This window comes from Anguilla rostrata, chromosome 3 (genome assembly GCF_018555375.3).
Source record: "Anguilla rostrata isolate EN2019 chromosome 3, ASM1855537v3, whole genome shotgun sequence".
Classification (NCBI taxonomy): Eukaryota; Metazoa; Chordata; class Actinopteri; order Anguilliformes; family Anguillidae; genus Anguilla; species Anguilla rostrata.
The window spans coordinates 55,994,937-56,014,224 of NC_057935.1; the positions used below are offsets into that span (position 1 = coordinate 55,994,937).

The 19,288-nt window shown below is 42.0% G+C and overlaps 2 protein-coding genes across 4 annotated transcripts in view; one reads left to right on the forward strand and one right to left on the reverse strand.

Moving 5' to 3' along the window:
* arhgap36 (Rho GTPase activating protein 36) overlaps positions 1-4,958 on the forward strand; it is a 30,965-nt gene extending 26,007 nt beyond the window's left edge. For 2 of the 3 annotated variants that reach the window (XM_064328433.1, XM_064328434.1), the window contains exons 5-12: positions 823-1,021; positions 1,253-1,308; positions 1,612-1,762; positions 2,113-2,261; positions 2,896-3,072; positions 3,225-3,313; positions 3,465-3,652; positions 3,958-4,958. In XM_064328433.1, coding sequence (XP_064184503.1) covers positions 823-1,021; positions 1,253-1,308; positions 1,612-1,762; positions 2,113-2,261; positions 2,896-3,072; positions 3,225-3,313; positions 3,465-3,652; positions 3,958-4,286 — 1,338 coding nt within the window. In that variant the 3' untranslated portion in view covers positions 4,287-4,958. Of the gene's footprint in view, positions 1-822; positions 1,022-1,252; positions 1,309-1,611; positions 1,763-2,112; positions 2,262-2,895; positions 3,073-3,224; positions 3,314-3,464; positions 3,653-3,913 lie in introns of all 3 variants that reach the window. The other variant, XM_064328436.1, reaches the window with a different exon arrangement.
* A 1,798-nt stretch (positions 4,959-6,756) lies between these two features.
* Positions 6,757-17,673, reverse strand: usp12b (ubiquitin specific peptidase 12b). Its single transcript, XM_064328437.1, has 9 exons — positions 17,509-17,673; positions 14,194-14,274; positions 13,203-13,416; positions 11,682-12,019; positions 11,484-11,560; positions 11,298-11,381; positions 10,582-10,779; positions 10,321-10,399; positions 6,757-9,289 (listed from the first exon to the last, which is right to left on the reverse strand). The coding sequence occupies exons 1-9, from the start codon at positions 17,554-17,556 to the stop codon at positions 9,188-9,190; spliced, it is 1,221 nt and encodes a 406-aa protein (XP_064184507.1). The 5' UTR covers positions 17,557-17,673; the 3' UTR covers positions 6,757-9,187.
* Positions 17,674-19,288: the final 1,615 nt, after the last annotated feature.

Here is a 19,288-nt window from a genome sequence, read left to right on the forward strand (position 1 = left end):
ATGCATTCACATACATCCACCAATGCTTTGACATTGCGGAAATGATTAGCCGCAATACACTTTGTTGTACGTCGCTCTGGATAAGAGCGTCTGCCAAATGCCTGTAATGTAATGTAATGTAGCCGTGATAACACGCATAGTCCACATGTCCTTTCTCTCTTAACCACGTTTTACATCACAGCAATCTTATCATCCACAAAGCACAGAAGTTTAAATGTGATGAACCTTACACAATTCAGAGGCTTAAGTTTGCTTTTTTTTAACAAAATCTTCATTAATGAAAGAATTTGTGCAGGTAGGGGCCAGAAAGTTTTTGTCCATCAAAAAACGTTAATTTCATTACCTGAATATGTATGATTTAGCAATATTCAGAGAATCACATATTGCTTAAAGTACCAAATACAATAACTTTTCACTGTTAACCCTTCAAATAAAACTTTTTACTGTGTGGTAAACCCATGATTCATTGAAGGAGAAGGACACTGCAAAAAATGCAATTACACACTTTTCCGAAATGAGTATTATAAATGTACATTCAGACAATAATTCTTGTTTTTAGAGTTTTAAGATTAAAATTTGATAACTAAGTTTATTTTACTTAGTCACATATTATATTACTTTTTAAAGAAATCTTATAAAGTACCTTTTTCTTATCCCATTGCTAGCTAATTCTGCTTAAATTACACAATTTCCTTTTCAAACCAAGCTTTCAAACCATCTATTTTTCAATTTTTTTTTTCCAAGTTGCTTTTTTTTTTTTTACAATGTACATGTAGATGGGCCTAAATCATAACCTCCCTGCCTGATCCCCCACCCCTGCAGGGAGGCCTGTCGGTGGACTCCATCTCTGACCTGGTGGAGAGCCAGTCTCGGCTGCTGGAGGCCTTGCAGCTCTCTCACCCAAACGAGCTGGACATCAAGAAGGCGACGGGCCGCGCCCAGACCAAGCTCAGCCTCAACCCCATCTACAGGCAGGTGCCCCGCGTGGTGGAGCGCTGCTGCTGCCACATCGAGGCCTACGGTGAGTCAAGCCCACGGGGCAGCCGCAGCTGCCGGAACAAGAGAGGCCCCACACAGCAAGATCCAAAATGGCTCGGGGGGGCAGGCTAATTTACTGATAATGAGTTTTGGATAGCAAGCATGTGTCCAGTAAATAGACTGCAACTCAATTGTGTGTGCGCGTGCATGTGTTTGTTTGCTTACTACGTGTGTTTGTTTGCTGTCCTCGGACTTTGGAACTCCCTACTCTCAGGGCTGCAGACTGTGGGGATCTTTCGTGTTGGAAGCTCAAAGAAGAGAGTCCGGCAGGTGAGATGTTCCAAGATGTCAATCTTTTCATCTCTTGTTGGAAATGACTACAGCAGACTACTTTCCCTTGTTAAAAAAACATAAGGTTTACTTTATAATTTTGTATTTATATGCATGTGTGCTTTTGCAAACTTGCATGTGTGTGTGTGTGCAAGCGTGTGTATGTGCATTTGCGTGTGTGTGGTGTGTGTGTGTGTGTACAGTATGTGTGTGTGTGTGTGTGTGTGTGTGTGTGGATGCGTGGGGCTTTGTGTTCTACATGTTTAACATGGAAGCTGATGTCTGTGCTTTTGTGTGTTCTAGCTGAGGGAAGAGTTTGACCAGGGGAACGATGTCTTTCTGGATGACGAGCAAAGTGTTCACGATGTTGCAGCCCTGTTGAAAGAGTTCCTGAGGGATATGCCTGATCCCCTGCTGCCCCGCGAGCTCTACTCTGCATTCCTGCATGCCAACAGTACTTTTTTTTACTTGCCTTTTGTTAAATAATTATTATCGGCATCACGTTTAAAGATGTTAAAAAAATCCACAGAGGATTCATGACCTGAAGGCTCAGATATGGGGGTTTCACAATGATCATTTATCAGCCAATAGGAAAGTACTTCCTGCATGGAGAGAGGCACTTCCTGTCTGGAGAGAAAAAAATCTAGAGATTGTACAGGGTTCTCTAATCACCTCACACCAGCAATCACTGGTTTAGGGGAGCAGGAAGCAATGTAATGGGACCCAGCCCCACAGTGTAGATGGGCATGCTGTGTGCCCTGTGACTACCTGTAACTCCTCCCACTGCTGTCTCCCCTGTCCCAGGCCTGAGGGGAGAGGACCAGCTCACGTACCTGCAGCAGCTGATCTACCTGCTGCCGCCATGCAACTGCGACACTCTCTTCCGGCTGCTAACACTTCTGCACACCGTGCAGAGTCATGCCCAGGACAGCATGAGCCCAGAAAACCAAGAGGTCGGTCTCAATGAGCCTCAGCCACACAATTACCTACTTTTAATGCAGTAGTATCTTCAATCAACACACCTTAATATAAAACATTGCTTCTTTTCAGAGCTTTTAAAAAGTGAACCGTGGGGTCATACTCATATTATTTGCTGAGATTGTATTTGGTCGGACCAATCAAGTCATGTCAAGGCTGATGACTGGTCTCTCATGCCACTTTTCTTGGTTTTGGACCTCAGAGTCATTTAATACAGCAAATGAGAGAGAGAGATGCATTTAAATCATATTTTCTGTACACTGTGCCATATGATGCTATTTTTTATAGATTAATAAGAATGAATGGTAAATATCTGTTTTTTGTAGTTTATGTGGCAGCTCACTCACACTATACCTCAAATATTTCATTATGCCATGCTCCTAGAATAGTGGAAATCTTCATCATTGTGATTTTGCTGTCATCGGGAATTAATATACCCCAGGGATGCTTTGCCTATTATTTTTTATTTTTTACTATTTTTAGTTGTTCCTCTGAAACAGGAATGCAGCCATTTTCTTAGTTAGCTCACCCATCTATGTGCTTATCCCAGTCATGAGCCAGGAATCCTCCCCATTTCCTTCTGCACCTCATTTTCTGGTTTTCTGGAAGATTCCAGGAAACAAAATGACCGCGGCTAACTTGGCGGTGATATTTGGACCCAACCTGCTCCAGAGGGAATACAGCACAGAGAAAGAGTCCAGCTCACAGGCCCTGGGAATCGAGGACAGTGCGGCTGTCATATCCGTCACACTGCTGCTCATCCAGAACTACAAAAACCTGTTTACGGTGAGGGAAGAGAGGACAGCAGAGTTACTGTGTTTGTATGTTAGTGCATGTGTCTGCGTGTAGTAGCGTGTGAGTGTGTATGTGTGAGGAAGAGAAGAATAAATATTGTGGGTTTATTTTTCACCATGCTCTGGTGTTCCGGTTGTTTCTAGGTTTCTGCAGAGCTCCAGCAGGAGGTGCTAATGAGCCTCATCCAGACGGACCCCGACATCATTGATTACCTCCTGCGAAGGAAACTCAGGTGGGCCACAGGTTTTCTTTCTCTTGCAGCGCATAGCTACACGATAGACAAGGTTGCATGTGTGTATGTGCACACGCTCGCTGTACGTGCTACGTGCTCGGTAGCAGGCAGCCCTCCACCGTCTGCTCATGTCTACCCCCGTCCGCTGCAGTCACCTGACCAATGAGGTGGACGCAGGAGGCAGGCGAGACAAGGCGTCGATGGACTCGGTGGGTCATTCCAGCGAGGACCTGTCGTCCCTGGAGGCCCCTTCTCCACTGTTCCCTGAGGACCAGGAGGACGGCAGCCTGTGCAGCGAGGTGTTCCTCAACGTGCTGCGGCTCAACCAGAACAGGAACCGTGAGTCACAGCGCAATGCGGGCAGAGCGACGTCTCTCACCATTTACCACTGCTGACAGAGAGCGGTTACTGGTCGTGCACATTCATACCTATCATGAGGAAAATGTAATTACTATTACTGTAATCAGGACTGTGACTCTCTGATTTTTGTTTGTTTTCACTGAAAGAATATGATCCACTTGTTGTTTTCCCATGTTGCTCTTATGGAGTATATCACATACATGTTTTTCCAACTGTCTATCTACCTCTGATAACTTCCAGGGGTCGTCTGTGTTAATCTGCTCCCTGCTGGTCTGTTTGGCCAGGGTCCTCTGAGGACGGGCCAGGGAAGTGCGTCGGCCACATCAGGCATTTCCACTCCCACCACAACCTGCTGAGCCTGGGCCAAGCCTTGCCCCAGTCCACCTCTGAGGACAGGGACCCCCGGGACAGGCCAGCACCGGAGGGGGGGCAGGCGTGCGAGGGGGGGAGCGCCGTTTACAGCCAGGGTCATGGCCCCGGTGCAGCAAAAACTCAGTCCCCCGGGGACAGCATATGGGTGAGGCAGAGCAGCACAGACGAGGGCAAACCTCAGCCCACAAACTTCTGGGACTTTTTCACCGGAACCGTCACCGGATCAGAAACCATCGTATGATCTGGCGATGCAGCGCGAGAGACACTTTGGACTATCCATCCGCCCAATTCAAAGACACACAAAGACACAGTCATACAGAGTTGCACCCATTCATGTGAACACACGTACGCACGGAGGTAGACAAATATACATTTTTACAATTACCGTTGGAATTGGGGTCACAGTGGCACTTGGTTCTTTTAATCATGTGCAAGCCAATATCTATGTGCTCCTTCAAAAGACTAGTTGATCACGTTGTGATTGCATGTAATTATGCGTTTAAGATATGAAGGACATACATGTACATGAAACTGATAAGAAGTTGTAAATATCACATAGGCTTTTCCCAGACTTTAGTTGTCTATTTGTTTTTTTGTTTAGCATAGAGAACAGTCACAACCAATATGACAGAAATGCAACAAAAATCATTTGGAGCTTTGGGAGGTTACTCAGAGATAAAATCTCTCCTTTCTCTTTCTCTTTTAAATATCAAACTTGCCTGCCATGGATTCCCCTCTTAAGGCAGCTGTCAATGGCCACATGTTCTGCAATTGCATGAATTCTGCAAGTACAAAAGCAACACCCAAGACACACAAACTCTTCATTCTCAGAAAACTTGCTCCAAAAATGTGCATCTCTTTGCTGAATTAAAAGCATAATGGTAGTCTAAATAAATAAAATGGTTTTATCAAATCTGTGTGGTAACAATTTTGTTTGATCAGGATCAACAATCATACTTGTTGTAACACGTTGGTCCTCAAGGGGGTGCCATTTACCATATAATAATACTAAACAGCGGGCGTGTATTTTACTGAATCGGGAGTGTGGAACGTCAATGTCGAGAACTCGTGACAACATGAAGGCTGAATTCGTACCGATTGCAATTAGCTAGCTAGGTATCTTGGTACTATTTGTCAAATATATTTATTACTGTGTAAAACTGAATTCTGATAAATATTTCGTTTATTTACGTAGCAGTGTTTATATTCTTCCCAGTACTACGCGATATTATCTTGTTAGCTTCAAGTGGTGTTGAAAATATTCGTCTCCTTACACTGGTGAAGACGCATGATGATGACAACTCCGACGGGATTCAAATTTAGCATCAAGATCGACACAGTGATATAACCAGCTGCAGTTATTAGGCTGCCTTTGTCTTCACGCATTTGTGCATGCTTCGTTCTTTCCCGACATGACTCGAGGTGTTCCGTGTAGGGCGGAGGATGGCACTGCAGTGATGCAATTTTATTTTTTAACAATAACGTAGCGTATTTAGAATACGACTAATTGCTCTGCAATAAAATATTCTAATGGTAACACGTTTTTCTACATCGGCTATCTGGAAGAAGTCCCAACGCGAAATATAAACAATGCGTTCACGTCAGTATTAAAATCTTTTCTTTTTTTGTGGTTTATCCCATGAAGCACGTGTTGCCTATTCAATGAAGCAACAAATACAGTGTATTGGCCCCACAAGAAAATATCTTTCACTGCGTTTACAGGGAGGTCACCATAGAAAATGCTATGATTTTTTTTAAATGAGAAAGAAAAATGAAGGTAGGCTACTCGATGGGTGTTTTTATGAAATGTGTGGAACGCCTGGCTCACGTTCTGGAACACTGTTTTCAAGGTCATAGGTAACAAATATAAACTGAGGTATAGCATGAGGTTAATTTTTGTAATGAGAAATATAAGTTTGTAATTTAATGTAATTTTGAAAGAAAACTACTAAACAAAATTATACATTTAGTTACACAAACCCCAGTCACTAGCAATGTTGAGGTTGACTTTTGGCGAGGGAGGTAGACATTTTCCTGCACGTCAGCAGCTCTGCATGAGTTCCATCTACACTCAGTTCTACATCTTAGGTGCTTGGAACGTTCAGCAGTAGATTGAGGAACTGCAGCAGTGATGAAATCCAACCCAGTCCTCTGCTGGATTTCCACTCTGTATCCAGAAAACAAGAATACCAAACAAATATAGCTATACTGTAAACAAATGCCTCTTTAGGGAGCAGAATTGCAGATCATTGACACAGATGTCAGAGGGCCAGTCTGACTTCCTGCAGGGCGTCAGGCTGTGGCCCCTGTCCAGTTCAGATGACCATTCTGGGAGGAGGGGAGTGTTTGTTGATTTAGTGCATTCCAGGTTAATGACCCAACAGTTGGAGCTGCCCAAGTTGAAAGGACGCAAACGACATTATTAGGTTGGAAAGAACTAGAACAACATGCGAAATCAGAGGGGCTTGCATTTCTCAGTGTAGTCCTCAAGTCTTGCACTCTGGCTTATTTAGAATCCCAAGATGCAAACTTCCTTTTCAGGAGAAATGGTTATAATTTTAATTAATCCTGCTTGGAGTTTGCCAAGCTACTACCACTAAGATGCAATAATTGTAATTCATTGCTTTTGACACACATACAATGTGAGAAAAAACATTAGTCATTTTAAATACCAAACTTAACTGGTTTACATGACAAATTATCAGCTCAGCTACGCTTTTAAAGACTTTATTAACAAGCTACAACAGGAAAATGGTGATTGGACAGAATTAATATTCCACACAAAAAGAAAGCAAAATTGCACTTTTTTCCCCATAGTTGTTCTTATTTATTGGATACAGGCTAGAATCCATTCACATTCTCTTCCATCAAAATATTACTGCATCCCATGACTCCATCTACCCCATTTCCTCACATAGGAATTAAGCTGTTTTACAATTGGTCTTAAAGTCTTATCAAAAAGTGCACTTTTTACTTTATGCAATCAATAATATAACCATCTTACAAGGTTTAGAGGGAAGAAACAAATGAAAGAAATGTGAAAAACGATTTGAAATTGCTCATGGTTTCACTGTGCATTGACTTTTCTTGTTCTATTACAGCACTGCAGGCGAACAATTTAAGGACATTCCATATGACTCACAAATGTAATGAACCATATTGTGTGCACACCTCTGGTTACTCTAAGCAAGCAAAATCCCCCAATAATATCTTTACATTTACAAATGTTGTCTCTTAGCGTCTACACAATCTCTCTCCTATTAATCCAGTACTTTGGCGGCCTACATAGGACTGGTGGACTAGGAATAATAATTATTATAATAACCATAATAATAGTTATAATAAAATGAGTTAACATCTAGGAAAATAAAAAGAACTATATGCATCTTTTAATAAAATCGAAATAGACACCAGGTTAAACACCAGTTCCCTGCTTCTTTCATCAGCCACTCCAGATAGCTCTTGGTTTTGTGGTACGTTAAGATTTAGAGATTTTACAGGAAACATAATACACAGCAGCTCAGTTGCAATTCCACCCCCTCCCCAAAAACAAAACGGTACACTGGTTAAAAAGCACAACTGTGATGTACACATGTAGGGGCTTAGCTTTGACAGTTTTCACTTGTTTTGCCAGCGTAAAAGTAGTAATGATGAAAATACATCATTGATAACCTACCTTAAGCTACGCATGAGAGTGCACTGTGTCTGGCTATGCTCATTTTGGGGCGTTTTCCCACTTTAAGTCCAGATCACGACCTTCCAAGTCTTCAAAGAGAGATCTGTGCATTGCTGACAGTTGGGACACACTGCTCCTCTGAATGATGTTACACTCAGGCGTGTGGAAACAGGAGTCAGTTAAGAGGCAAGTGAATACAGAAGAAAAGACTGAACAGATAGCAAACCAAAAGCAGTTTAGGGTAGCACAAGGTAGCCTATAAGTTATTCAATCATTAATATCTAGGCAGGGCTGCTTGTGGTTAAGTCAGAAAAAGAAAGCCAGCACAAGTTGTATTTTTTGTCATTTAAAATTCAAAATAAGCCATAAATCATTACATAAATCATGGTTAAGTGTCCAAAAAACCTAGCAGCACCCATTCTTATAATATGCAAATGCTATTATTTGCAGGAATATAGTTGCACACCATGGCCTATGTGCATTTTGGTACAAGACATCCTCAAAGCCTAGTTTACCTAATGGTGGTATAAATGTAAATGACTGTATGGTTAGAAGACTTAGAGGGCCTCTCAAGGGTATGGGCACAAGAACCAGACATTCACTCACCTTTACTCAAGAGTGTTCTACATTCACTTAATACTGGCCCTACATGAACCTAATGCCTTTAAACATACACAAACTCCACATTCTCTCCTGCTCCATTGATCGCAAGTCTATTTCAACCATGGCAGCTCGAATACCCTTTCTGTGCTTGTTTATACTATAATTCTATGTTCAGGAACATGTGCGTCCAAAAGCAAATTAGCCAGGTCACCTTTGAAATTCTGAATTTACTGCAGAGACTGCTGCAGGGGGAAGTGCCTATTCAGTAACGGAATAACATAGTGATGACAACAAATGAGGAACTTGCACACAAGACACACTAAACATAAATATCTGGTTGGTAGGCATTCATAGTGTAGTTTTGCGTTTCCACCCCCCTCCCTTGTTTGAAAGAGAAAATATCCACAGGACATTACATACAGGAGTCTGCTGGACTGATAGGAGCATTCCTGGTTTCCTGCACTGCCTCACACCCAACAGTATGGATATACGGCATCTGTGTCAGACCCTGCTTTACCACAATGCTCTGCATTTCTGCACTAGCTCCAAACAAACACACCATCAAGACTCCTGTGCAGTCATTTCCCCCCCTGCTGCCATGTCTGTGTGTTGCTTAGTCTGATTTTTACACCTTAAACAAGAGCTGGAACAGTGCTGTAATATATAGTCAACCAAAAGAGACAACCGGAGGATGACAGCTTATGATGGGGGTTGCCATATCAGGGTTGGCCACTGCTTTGCTCCCATTTGAAGATCTGTTGACACTCCAGTGCAATTCTCCATGGCATGGGATGAGGGGGGCGGGGTGTGCACAGCCCAAACCCCTCACAAAGTTACAGTACCATTCCTTCTTTCCCACTCTGTCAGTCTCTGGACTGGTAGAAGAGGATGTACCCAGACTCAGAATTCTTGGAGATGTCCGATGTCAGGCCGTAGAACTCCTCAATTGCCTGGGCATCAATTTTCTGCATAACAGAGGGGGGGGGAGGGGTGCATGATGAGGGTTTCTGCGGCAACACAACAGGGTTGACAGGTATGATCAGACTGGAAGCTTGCATGCTCCATGGCCAAAGAAAGCAAAACCACAGGAATCCATATACGTCCACACAAATCAGCTGGATAAGTATTTCAGAGGAGTGGAAACTTCACACGTCAGCCAGTACTTTCCAACAGTGGCCCACGGCCCACTCCACAGCCAAACAAAAAGCAGAGGATATTTTCCATAGTGGGAAAAGCAGACCGAACGTGCCTCTCAGCTTTAGTTTATGGAAAGAGTCTTAGTGGGCTACTTTCTCTCCAAAAGTGGTATAACAAATTAGCCCTGGTATTTTTGTTGAAGCATCATCCAATTTTTCAAAACGTTTTACATCTTGGTGAAACTTGCGTGGCTTAATACACATGTATGATATTTTAGCTTGATGGAAATAACCAGTGCCAGGCAACGCATGTCGGCTGACTGGAATTCCCAGTGGCAGAGAAGTTTTCTTTGCACTTGAGTGACAGAGCAGACCACAAGCGTCTCTACTGCTAAACATTAATCCACACAAAGCTCCTCTGCCATAGAGAAAAGCACACCTCCCCCACCTACTCTCCCTTCAGCCTCTGCCACACACCACTCGACAATTCCAACTAAGAATGCCAAGACACATCTGCGCTAATCCTTCAATAAAGAAAAAACTAAATAAACTTCAGTGTGCAAAAAGAGAACTTCAGGGAAGTATCCACATTGAGCAATTTACAATCCAATGCCTTTCTTTCAATTACTGAGTACAGGCATTGCTCCCCATGCACCACTAAATTAATGACTTTAAACACCCCCCCCCAACATTTCAATATTAATTTCATGAACCATATAAATGTTAAAGAATTACAGACTCCTAAATAATTTATTTACTTTTACTTTTTAACTATTTATTTTTGTACTTTTTCTGAATCTGTTTGAGATCGTAGTTAGCAGTAGCGGTGGAAGTGGCCGTATAAACTGAAGTAGCCTTACCTCCACAATGTCGTCATCAAACAGAAGCCAGAAGCCGTGGCTCTTCACTATGGTGATGTAGTGGCCACGATTTGGGCCACTGTGAAAAGGGGACAAAGAAACAGTTATTCCAGACCGTGACTAATCTGCATAATAACCAGGACCATGCTGTATATCAATGGACATGAATGGTATGGTTCATGCATGTCTGGAGTTCTTGTCACGCCTGATGTTTGGTCATCAGACATTGGCCAATCTCAGCCCCTGCCGCGTGCCACATACCTGCCGCAGTGCACCACCACGGCCACCAGGTCGTACATGCGATCGGGGTTGGTGGCGTCGCCCGAGGTGTTGAAGAGTCGCAGCTCCAGGGGGAAGACCACGCGGTAGGACAGCTTGGTATAGCGGTGCAGCTGGTCCATGTACTTAAACCTCTTCAGGTGCAGAGCCAGAATCATGGGCAGCTTCTTCACCCTCATCCTGAAGACCAGACACAGCAGATACAGAACACACATCTGAGACCAGGACACCACAGAATAGCCACAGTATGGAGGGAGAAATACAAGCTACAAAACATTTATGCCTAAACAACTATTGATCTAACTATTTGTTTTAGTCAGTCTTAATTAATTCATGTCAGTCTGCTAAAAAAATATTTAATTGTAGCAAAGACAGTACACATTGCCGCCATTTCAAACTTTCCCATGGAATCTGCTTGTCACACTGAGTCAGCATTAATGATCTAGCCTTGGAACAACAAAGAAATGCAATGACTACATTTTTTAATTGTTGCATTTTTAAAACTCAATTTTTCACTGCAACCTTCATTTTAATATTGATGTGTTAAAACCGCCTATACCCAAAATAAGATTTAAAAATGTTCCTGTGCAAATGCCTTGCAGTCTATAAGTACTGTTTCTGAAGCACGGACATTCATCAATATTTCTTTCATGTCCACCAATCAGCCACCGCTTCAGAGGGTCAAATCTTCACCTCACCTTTTCTGTGCTTCCTGCTTGCTTCGACACTGCTCACAGTAGTACTTATATTCGCTACATAACGTCTCCGTGTTGCTGAAGCCCCTGAAAATGCGAGAAGGAAGAAGAAAAGATTGGATTTCAATTCTGTGGCAATGCCAGGAGGAAGACCATTGAGTCACATGACCTACAGGCGTGTCCAGATACCTGAGACAGTGCGTGATGGAGGTGTTCTGCTCGACATCCACAGAGAGGTCCAAGAAGTCCTCATCTTTGCTGCTCACCTGGGAGAAGAAAAACAGGAGTGCATACAAATCATACTGCCACTGACAGGGTGGCACAGGTAGAACAGATGCGTCTCTAGACTGCATCCTACTCTTCCCTTAATTCTACAGGCTTTCTTACCGCTTCGCAGTTGAGACAGCGCGTCTCATTGGTTAACGTGCCCTGGAAGATCTCGTGGACCCAGGTCTGCTGAGTCTTCTCAGCTTCCTCTCCCTCCGCTGCACTCCCTCCTCCTCCTCCTCCTCCTCCACCACCACTGCCGCCGCCACCTCCACCGCCACCGCCACCACCTCCTCCTCCTCCTCCCCCTCCACCGCCTCCTCCACCCCCATTCTGCACCAGCTTGCCGTTCTGCTGGCGCTCCTGGCCCTTCTCCTCCTGCAGCAGGTCGGCAATGGTGTTGAGCAGGTAGTTGAGGAACTCGTGAGCATCCTGCTGCATGTAGTTATCAAACAGTTCTGGAGATGGAGCATTCAGGGTGGAAGACAGGAGGAAACAAGAGAAGAATGTCACAAGATGTTTGTTTGGAGTTTCCCACTCAAGCCCAAGCAGCTACTTGCGGGCTTTACATGTAAAACCAAGAAATGTTGGCTTCATAAGTATTACTTTGATTTTACTCCTGTTAAAAAGCTTTTTATGTGGCTTAGACAAAGTGAAAGTTACTGCGCAACACAAAAAATAAATTACCTGCCAATGGTCACCAATAATCCCTAAAAGTGTCAGGTTTGTAATTCATCCAATAAAATGCAAATACTTTGAGAACTTTGAGTCTCTGCCATTACGTTCAAGGATATCATACATTTAAAAAAAGGTTTCAAAACAGCATGCACTTTAGATGTTGGCAGAACAAAGTAATAAACTCGGCCCAGTTGCTGTATGCCATAAATCCACATGAAAAAGTACACGCTTGGCTAATTCTGTTGTAAGCAAAAAAATGATGACAAAGAGTGGGGCAAGGCCACCAAAGTGACGAAGCTAACAGTAGCTAAACACTGCACGCTTTGGGGGCCGACTTGCACAAGGATGGCTATGCCAATTAAAAAATTATGTTTTAATAGTAGAGATATACAATATTTACAGTTCATAAATAGTGGGCTATCAATGTGGTCCAATTCAAGTATTTATTCAAACATGTATGCCATTTTAACTTGCCTCTGTATTACCCATGTGAATGACATTTTTAAATCAACTACATCAGTATTGCATACAACACCATTGTGGTTTTAATTCCATGGCCAATAGGACTGCCCTATTTATTCCACCTTTTTCTCTGGGAAAAATGCTGCATAAGTAAAACTACATAGAAAAAGTACACAAGTATGAATCCAGGATTCAGTGGGACACACATTTTCATTGAGATTCTACTCCAAATGTGCATCTATCACACACCCCCCCCCCCCATTTCATTCACCCAGGATGCATGTGTAGAGGGGGGGAAAAAGTGCTAGGCTTTGAAATTTGAGTTAAGTACACGTGCATCTCAAACCAGAATTGGGTCCTAAATCCCAGGCTTTACCTCCTTCCAAAAATAAGTCCTTTCCCTTCTTTGTGTCCAGCGTGGAACAAAAAAAGCACATGAACAACTGCCAATCACCCTCTGAGCTCCGCCCTCTCTCTGTAGTTCACTCCCGGAAAACTCACCGTTTTCCTTCCTCAGCCTCGAGATGAACTTCTTGGGTGGGATGACGCCCACCTTCTTCTTCTGTGTGGCGATGCTGTTGAAGAGGTCGGCCAGGCAGGTGAGCAAGCTCTCTTTACGCCGAGGCTGGACCTTGTAGGCCAGCACCTTCTCCCGAAACGGCCGACAAAAGTACAGGGCCTGCAGCACTGAATTGCAGTAGCAGGTGTTTCCAAACTAGGGTTTGGTGCGTGCAAGAGACAGACAAACACAGGAAGAGAAAAGACGTCAACTTTTACTGAGGTTCGGAAACTAACACAGAAACAAAGGAAAGGGCAAAAAATGTCAGTTAAAAAAAAATGTTCAAATACTTTACACATGGTACTGCAGGTACTGATTTTAAATGCGTAACACAAGCAACAAACAAAAATTCAGTGTTGGCTCTGCCCTCTGCCCCAAAATGTGATTCTGTTCTGATTCTGGCATGAAGCAGGGCTTACAGAAACAACACTGAACATCTGCATTCATTCTACGCCACCATTTAATTCCATTTAATGCAATGCTGATTTATGATAATTATATGTACAATGCACGTACAGATGTCACTGTGTAAGAGCCAAAGCTGCATATGAGACTGCACAGGAAATCTTATAGCTCCTACAGTTTCACTCAACCCCACTGCTAGAAATGACTTCTGGTGAGACTTGTGCTTCAGCAGGCTATATGAATTAATTTTTTTTAAATAACAACAAAACACCTGAGGTTACATCAACATCACAATGAAATATTGCTCAAGAGTTAATTAGGGGACATTTTTAAAGACTTCAAAGCAGAAATTATTCATCAAAAATGCCATTTATTAAAATTCATACAGTTGATTTCAAGGCACACAATGTCATATTCAGTCACAAATGAAGTACACCAATAACAGAGATCAGGCGTCTAGTGGTTCCACTACATGCCATAAAAATGTGAGGCTAGATAAATGGGAGAGCAGTGCCGGGGGCCTCTTACATTGACCAATCCAAAGTAGTGTTCATTTACGGGAAACTGTTCCGGTCCAATCTCCTTCTCCAAAGCAGAGGCATTGGCGCCCTAAAACAGAAGTAAATGCACATTACTGCTTAACTGATCTTATTTGTCACAGTTCACTGTCACCACGTTGACGTTAAACGGAAACACTCCCAGTGCAGTATAGCGCAAACCTAGTTAACATACTGGGACACTGTGGCTCCTGAGAACAAAAGGCACCCATTCCTGGAATAGCACTGCAGCTCAGGCTATTGTCCAGAACAGAGAGAGTTTTGATTATTTTCATCAACTGCTAATACAGCAAACTTTCAAAAAGCAGATCCTACATGCATAATTCTTAAAGACTGCTTACTGGCAGCACATTTTCAGGCTGTAGTGACCGATGACCTTAATTAACTGAAGGACTATTGGATTTTAGAGGAGTTTCTCATTTCATATACAATACTGCACTCACTGTACAAATGATGGAAAAGTACAAGATTTTTACCGCATAAACTGATGGCAGTTGCTCACAGCTGTCCCAGTTTGGTAAAGCAGCAACCCTAGTGAGTGTGGACTAGCGAGCCAATTAATCGGCAGTATACGAAGTGATGAAAGAGGAAGCAATGCTCCACCACTGAACTGGTCCACTTTGATAGCGTTTAGTGACCCATGACTTACAAATATTGGGAAAAGGTGTGAGATGTTACTGAACTGAACTGAAGGTACAGAATAAACAACTTTGCTAAATTAAAAATAAGCCTGGACACCACATCACTTTGATCAGCCTGTCAAATTTCATGTGTGTTTTTGTTTCAATGTTTTTCAGTTTGGCAACTGAATAAACCGGTTTCATGAGTTTCTTCACTCTTCACTTCACTGTGAACGTTGGAGTACAGCCATTTTAATTCTAGCAACAGCATTGATCATCTACAACACTGCTAATATTCATCATTACAGAATTCTGCTCATATTTGCATTATTAAAAGCATGACATGTCTTATGTCGTCTTATTCTATTGAAAAACCTACATAATGTACTATAATACAAAATTAAGAAGAGACATTTGAACAGTGCGTTTGCCTTCTCCGGGGCAATACTACATATCTGCACTTAGATAGCAGCCAAGCTGACTGAGTAAACAGGGCACTGATAATTTTGTTCCACTGTTAAGGAATGGACCATTGCGTCACTGCTGATTACACTAAGGACAGTGTACATTAAAGCAGTTAACACACTATTCATAAGTTTTAAAATTCAGACACACTTAAACCTAATTCAGAACAAGTGCAAATACAGTCACATACAGTCTGTAGCCACATCTTATTCACAACTCAATTTATTTGATACAACCAAATTATCACCTCCATGGTTATTATAAAACCATGCAATCCTCTTTCTCACTGTACAGGCCATCATCTTGGAGAAAGCTTCACTCGCATAGGCAATATTCATGCCAAAGGTGGCTGTGTCACATAACATGAAATTTACTTCACATGCAGAGGGGGCAAAGGCAGTCTGTGACATTCAACCAATTGGTATAAGGCCACGTGAGGGAGATTTGTATTAGCGAGTTAAGGATGATACCACGTGAAAATAATTACTGAGGTATGAAGAAAGAAGCAGAACTGGAAATTTTGTCGTTTTGAGTATGATATGAAGGGATGAAGGGACTTTAGGGATGAGGAATTTTCTGATTTAGGCAACTTAACCTGACAATACTTTGATAACTCTGCTTTTATTAGTATGCCAAATGTCCTAAAAGGGACATTAAGCTAGTTAATTGTCTATTGCAAAACTGCAACCAACATTACATTAGCAAACACTGGTTATAATGAATACATTAACAGTCAGGAGACTATATACAGTATATCCAAAACAAACTAATCCATTCATGCTCCCACTCTTGCTTGCAACCAGAAATCTTGTGAGATTTAAGCAACCAACGTTAAACTTTCAGATTAATTTCATTACTACTGCACGCATATTGTGGCAAGTTACAGGTTTGTGGGTATACCACCCACCTATACTCTTCAGGATGACAGGGTGTATGAATAAGACAGCTGTCCTTTGGTATTTTTTTCACACTGAATTATGGAAATATATTTGGTTGGCATGTATCTTTCAACATCTGCAATAAATTAACTACTGTAGCATCTGATATTTGTTTTGATCAATACTGTAGCTAGTATGATTACAGGTTAATCACTTTACAGCAGAAATGAGTAAATGCATACCAAGGACATATTCCTCAAAGTCTTATCCATCTAGCTCTTTAATTTAGTTACGTGATAAAAAATGAAGGTGTGTGTGTGTGTTCAGCCCGGATATTGTGAAACTATATTTTCTTGTCAATTTTGCTTTGTTTTGATATTGATCGTTCAATTACAGATCTATTTTGACAAGTAATGATCAATGAACATAGCAAGCTGTGCTTCCGATTGTGCATAACTTTTGGTGTTACGAAACGTACATGGTGGGTTACAGTATCAACGTTATCTGCCTGGTAGCAAGCAACACCGCTCCAAGAGACACTGCCTGGAAATAAGTCCAGAGCACATTAAGCAATTGCTAACGTTACAAAACAATGACGCATGTATCTAGTTCCGAAGCTTGTAGATTTATGAGACATGTAGACCTAGTTAATGATAGCTATACTATAGAAACCTATGACACTTTAGCTTGCAAAGGCAATTTGTACCGACTGTAGCTTACTAGCTAGCTAATTAGCTGAAAACTACCATTTGCCAACAGGCTCATGCTCCAATCTACAGCTATATGCTAGTTGGCTAGCTAGTAAACAAACGTACGCAGTTAGCTTCCCATCTAGCTACCAATTAATATCCAACAACGAAACGTCAGCATAACCAGAAAACTTTAAATTGTGCGTAATTAGAAAAATCACGCTGATTATTACAGTGATCGGAGTAGCTTGCATAGCCAAGATGTTGCTCGCTAGCTAATAATGATTCCTGGCTAGCTAAGCTGATCGCCCCTGCCTCGCCCACACATTAGTCATTGCTAACCAGATATATTAGCAAGTAATAAGACCAGTCGAACCTTTATAGTAAATACCTCATTGCAACCACATTCTTCGTTTAAAAAATCAGTTTATGTTTACAAGACAGCTAGCCAGCGAAACGGCGAAAATGTTAGCTAGCGCGCTAACTTCCTGGAAAACATGTCCCGCAGTCCATCTGAACGTAAGCTGGGGGCTGGAACTGACATGGCTAACTATCTTGTAGCCGCAATGGAAAGGGCAGCGCCAACTTCACTGCGGCAGAAAGTAACGTTCTAATAAGAAAAAACATGCCTTACCATCGTACAAATCGAGGCGATCTTTCGGACTGTCATCAGTATTTCCATCCGTCTGCCGCCATATTGGACCGAACCCCAACTTAAAGCACTGACAGCCGCGGCGGCTAGAGTTCCTGGGAAACCTTTTGCCCGTCCAACCCTAAATAAAACGAGGGAGTGTCACTGAGGTAGGCGTCCGACGCAACCTGCAGTATTTTTCATAGGCCCTTCCCCTGAGAGCGGCCATTTTTTAAAATCAAAACGAGGCTATAACTACAGTTAGAAACGCATACGTATGCAAAAAATCATGCATTGTGCCACTTGAGATGAATTGTAGGAACAGATGATGGTATTTTTTCATTGAAATGGCTGCTTTGCAGGACTTAGAACAGTTTTGTGTAAACACTTCTACTGCCATAGCTTACAGAATTTGTTTTGAATACACGCAACATTGCCTTGATCTGGTATCCAACTGTGCTTTTGCGTGTGCAGGTGATGAGCGTCAGTAAACAAAAGCCAGCTATTTAGGCTAAACCAGGTGAGGTTCTGTCATAACAGCTAACTTGATATGATAGCCCTATGATATAAATTCATTGATACACTCCTAGTGGTTAAAGCTTGTTGTTTTGATACTGTTTCTTCTCTATCTCCTTGTTACCCTTTTATTCTAGACCAATCCCATTGACAAAATCATTTGATTGATATCAGTAAAATTGACAGAATTGTCCAGGGTCCCAGGCTTCAAAAAAGTAGCCTCCAATCACACTGCTCAGTCTTCACTCAACTGTTCAACTTTGCCTCTGAAAGCTCACCTAACAGCAGGACAGAACACATCTGGGCTCAAGTTATTTTGTAAAGTTACATTACGCTGTTTTTGCTGGGTTTAGGACTCGGAAAGTTTAATCTGAGATTCCTACAGATTTAATGTGCTTGACCTTTTACAGTCAGTTTCCTTTTTCAGACCAACAATGCCATAAAGGTGACCACAAACGGCAATTGAATAGTTTTGTCATGTAGGTTGCCATGTGAACTATTTTGTATTTATGACAAGTTTCCATGCAGGGGCAGTGTTGAAAAGTATACCTGGTCAAAATGAAATACTGTGCACATGTGCTCAGTTTTCTTCAGATATTGCAGCATGTAATACAGAATGGAAAAATTGTGCTTCACTGCTTTTTAACTGAAACTGAAAGCACAAGAGGTCCTGTCAGATCGGTTAAGACTTTTTCTTAACAGTTTCTAGATTTTTTAAATATGGTCAACAGAACCAACACAAATATAATGGTCACATTTAATCAGATGTAATCTGGAATATTTATCATTAATAATGCTAAAATATGTCAGAGATATTATTTATCATTACAGATGATCAAAACTGTTTTCCACAAGTCCATAGCATGGCCACAGTCATTCATTTATTCCTCTCATGTTTGATATGTTCTTCAGCCCTACACTGTTAGGTACTGATATCTGTTCAAGGTTCTAGGGCAGTAGTGATGTCCAGCCATGCCCAATATGGTAACACTCTATGGTTCTCGCTTTCAAAAGTGCACAACTCCAGTCTTGGAGGGCCAGTGTGTAGGTCTTGTTCCAACAAGTTGTAACAGCTAAGCTTTCAAAATTGTTGTATACTGATTGCTTGTTCCTTTGTGTTGGACAACAAAAAACACAGTTTTACAGCAATAGTGTATGATTTGTCGAAAATGCCAGATCAAATAAATGATTGAGCTAATTAAATAATTAAGCAGAGAAGATGGCTTTGAAGTCCCAAAATGGATTGGCCCTTGAGCACATCTGCCTT

Excerpts from the sequence above, each read along its gene's own strand:
- usp12b (XM_064328437.1), bottom strand. The coding sequence starts at position 17,556 with ATGGAAATACTGATGACAGTCCGAAAGATCGCCTCGATTTGTACGATG. Across the intron at positions 12,020-13,202 it reads GAGGCTGAGGAAGGAAAACG|AACTGTTTGATAACTACATG; the intron begins GTGAGTTTTCCG and ends CTCCATCTCCAG. Across the intron at positions 10,400-10,581 it reads GTGGTGGTGCACTGCGGCAG|TGGCCCAAATCGTGGCCACT; the intron begins GTATGTGGCACG and ends CCCTTTTCACAG.